At 46.8% G+C, this 2,296-nt stretch overlaps 1 protein-coding gene across 1 annotated transcript; it reads right to left on the bottom strand.

Annotated features, from left to right (window-relative positions):
• Nucleotides 1-147: 147 nt before the first annotated feature.
• On the bottom strand, nt 148-1,347 carry LOC101850964 (alcohol sulfotransferase; the record flags this gene model as incomplete). The annotated part of the gene is given in 1 exon segment (XM_005101290.3): nt 148-1,347. A coding segment is annotated over 1 exon segment (942 nt). The 3' UTR covers nt 148-367.
• Nucleotides 1,348-2,296: the final 949 nt, after the last annotated feature.

Genomic DNA, 2,296 nt, shown 5'->3' with positions numbered 1-2,296 from the left:
CAGCAGCAGCAGGAGCAGCAGCAAAAGTAGTAGCAGCAGCAACACCACCACGACCACCACCTCGACCACCACCATGCAGCACTACCTCCACCAGCACCACTAACAGTTAACACCACCAAACCATCCTCATCACAAGCAGTACATTCATCATTATCAACAATATTGTTTAATACTTTAGAAATTAATGACGAAAAATATAATATTATTATTTATATCGAATACAAAGAAACACGTAAGGTTTATTTAGAATTTAGAGACAGAAAAGTCAATGACAGGACAGAGATGCGAAATAATATGAATATACTACTGAAATCTCTATGTTGAATGAAGTGAAATATGCACATGGAAATTCAAGATAATCGTAAGCTTACAAATATGGACGCACAAGATCGGCTAGCTTGGAGCCCGCCATTTTCTCCTCAAAGATCTTGTTGAACGTCTCATTCTGGGCCACCGTGAAGTTGTTCTTCCAGTCCAGTTTGGTTCCTTTTCTCATGAAGGCGGCCCCTTGTTGGAGAAAACGATCGCCGATCTCACCATCTTTGCTTGAGTTCTTTTTCATGTAACCGAAATCTGTTACCTCAGCAATTTTCGGGGCCAGTTCCTCCGACGTGCCCAGGAATTTGCAGAGTTTTTTGACAGTTGGCAGGGGTTCGGACACCATCTCCTCGAACAAGTGTACGTGTACGGGAGTGTCTGGGTGGTCAGCCATGTACCGCTCCATACAGAGCACGTGATCGAACCAGCTTCCATAGGTGAACTGGCCGGAGACGGAGAGGTCCAGAAATTCTTCCCACGTCCCCCTGAAGCCCATGTCGTCCGCCTGCAGTTTGATCCAGTGTTTGTAAAACGAGGTCAGCGCGTCTTTCGGGTTGCGTAAGAGGTAGACGATCTTGGTTCGCTTCTCAACCGCCTGCTGCGGGATTTTCCGCACCTGGAAGTTGATCGTCAGGTTCCTGGGCGACGGCTCCTGCCTGTAGCTCTCATATGTGTCCACTTTCCTCAGCTCCAGAACGTTGTCGATCATGTGACTCTTCACGTACTCCGTGGACTGCTTCTGCACCATGTTGACCACCTCAAAGGCGAAGTGGTTGCCGGACCTGGGGAAGCCGAGTGTGATGATGTCATCATCCCGGATCTCCAGGTTCCGGATGGTGTGCTGGAAGTGAGGCTCGATGGGCTCGTTGAAGCCAAAGTACTGGTAGAAGATGCCGTCCACTCTCTCGCCCGCGATGTTGGACATGAGGGGAAGGAGCTCGGACATTGGCCGGCCGGTGAAGGGACCCACGTCAGTGCTGGCAGACGACATTGTGGCCAACGGTTGGAGATGATTCGTAGGTGAAATCTGATTGTAAATAAATAAATAAAAATAGGTTTGTCTTGATAAAATAGATGTTAGATTAAATATTGCTAGTTTTATTTAAATACAGGAAATGATGCATCTGGCAAATACGTGAAGGGGAAAGACGGGGATAAGATGGTAGCTATTCTATTTAACAAGGCTTTCAAATTTACGTTCCGGGGACAAAAGTAATAATTTTCCCTCTACCACTCCTTGTCTTTTCTTTCAAAAGAAAAGTCTACTTCTGGATATCCAGTGACGTCTTTGCTGTCCAAGGAAAAGCCCGTTTGTAAAAACTGTGCGCTGTGTTCTTCTGTCTAAAAGAAGATTGACGTAGACAAAATGCCGGGGATGGAGAGACAGGGTGTCAAGCGGATGTGTGGTGTGCAATCACGACCACAAATCTGTCTCTATCATGTATTGTTCACTCATGTGGCGTCCGTGGCCTAGTGGTTAGGCGTCCGGACTCGTAATCGTGAGGTTGCCGAGTCGGGGGTTCGAGCCGCGGGCCCGATGTTGTGTCCTTGGGAAAGGCACTTTACACGAATTTTCCTCTCTTCACCCAGGTGGAAAACGGTGCCCGGCCATAGGCAGAACTCTTCAGTATGTTAGTGTTTTAGCGCCTATAAATAACTGCTTGCACTGTATGCTTCCCAGGAAGTTGAGTTTGTTTCAGAATGCTCCCAGGTCTGCTGGGGTATTAGTATAGATTGTGAAGCGCATAGAGCTTGCTGTTGAGCGGGGATTGCGCTATACAAATGCTATCTATATATCTATTTTTGTCCTCGATTCGACTCTCAAATCGTCAAGTGGTCAATGAACGCATGTTTTCACATAATGATAAACAGTATCGCGTTCCCGGCTTTAATGGGCGTTTCATTAGCTCAGCTGGTATCATTACTAGCATGCTGGGTTACAGAATGGAATATGTCCCTAGATCGAATCCCCAATCGG

This window comes from Aplysia californica, unplaced genomic scaffold, assembly GCF_000002075.1.
Source record: "Aplysia californica isolate F4 #8 unplaced genomic scaffold, AplCal3.0 scaffold00277, whole genome shotgun sequence".
NCBI lineage: Eukaryota > Metazoa > Mollusca > Gastropoda > Aplysiida > Aplysiidae > Aplysia > Aplysia californica.
This window is presented reverse-complemented; position numbering and strand designations above follow the sequence as displayed.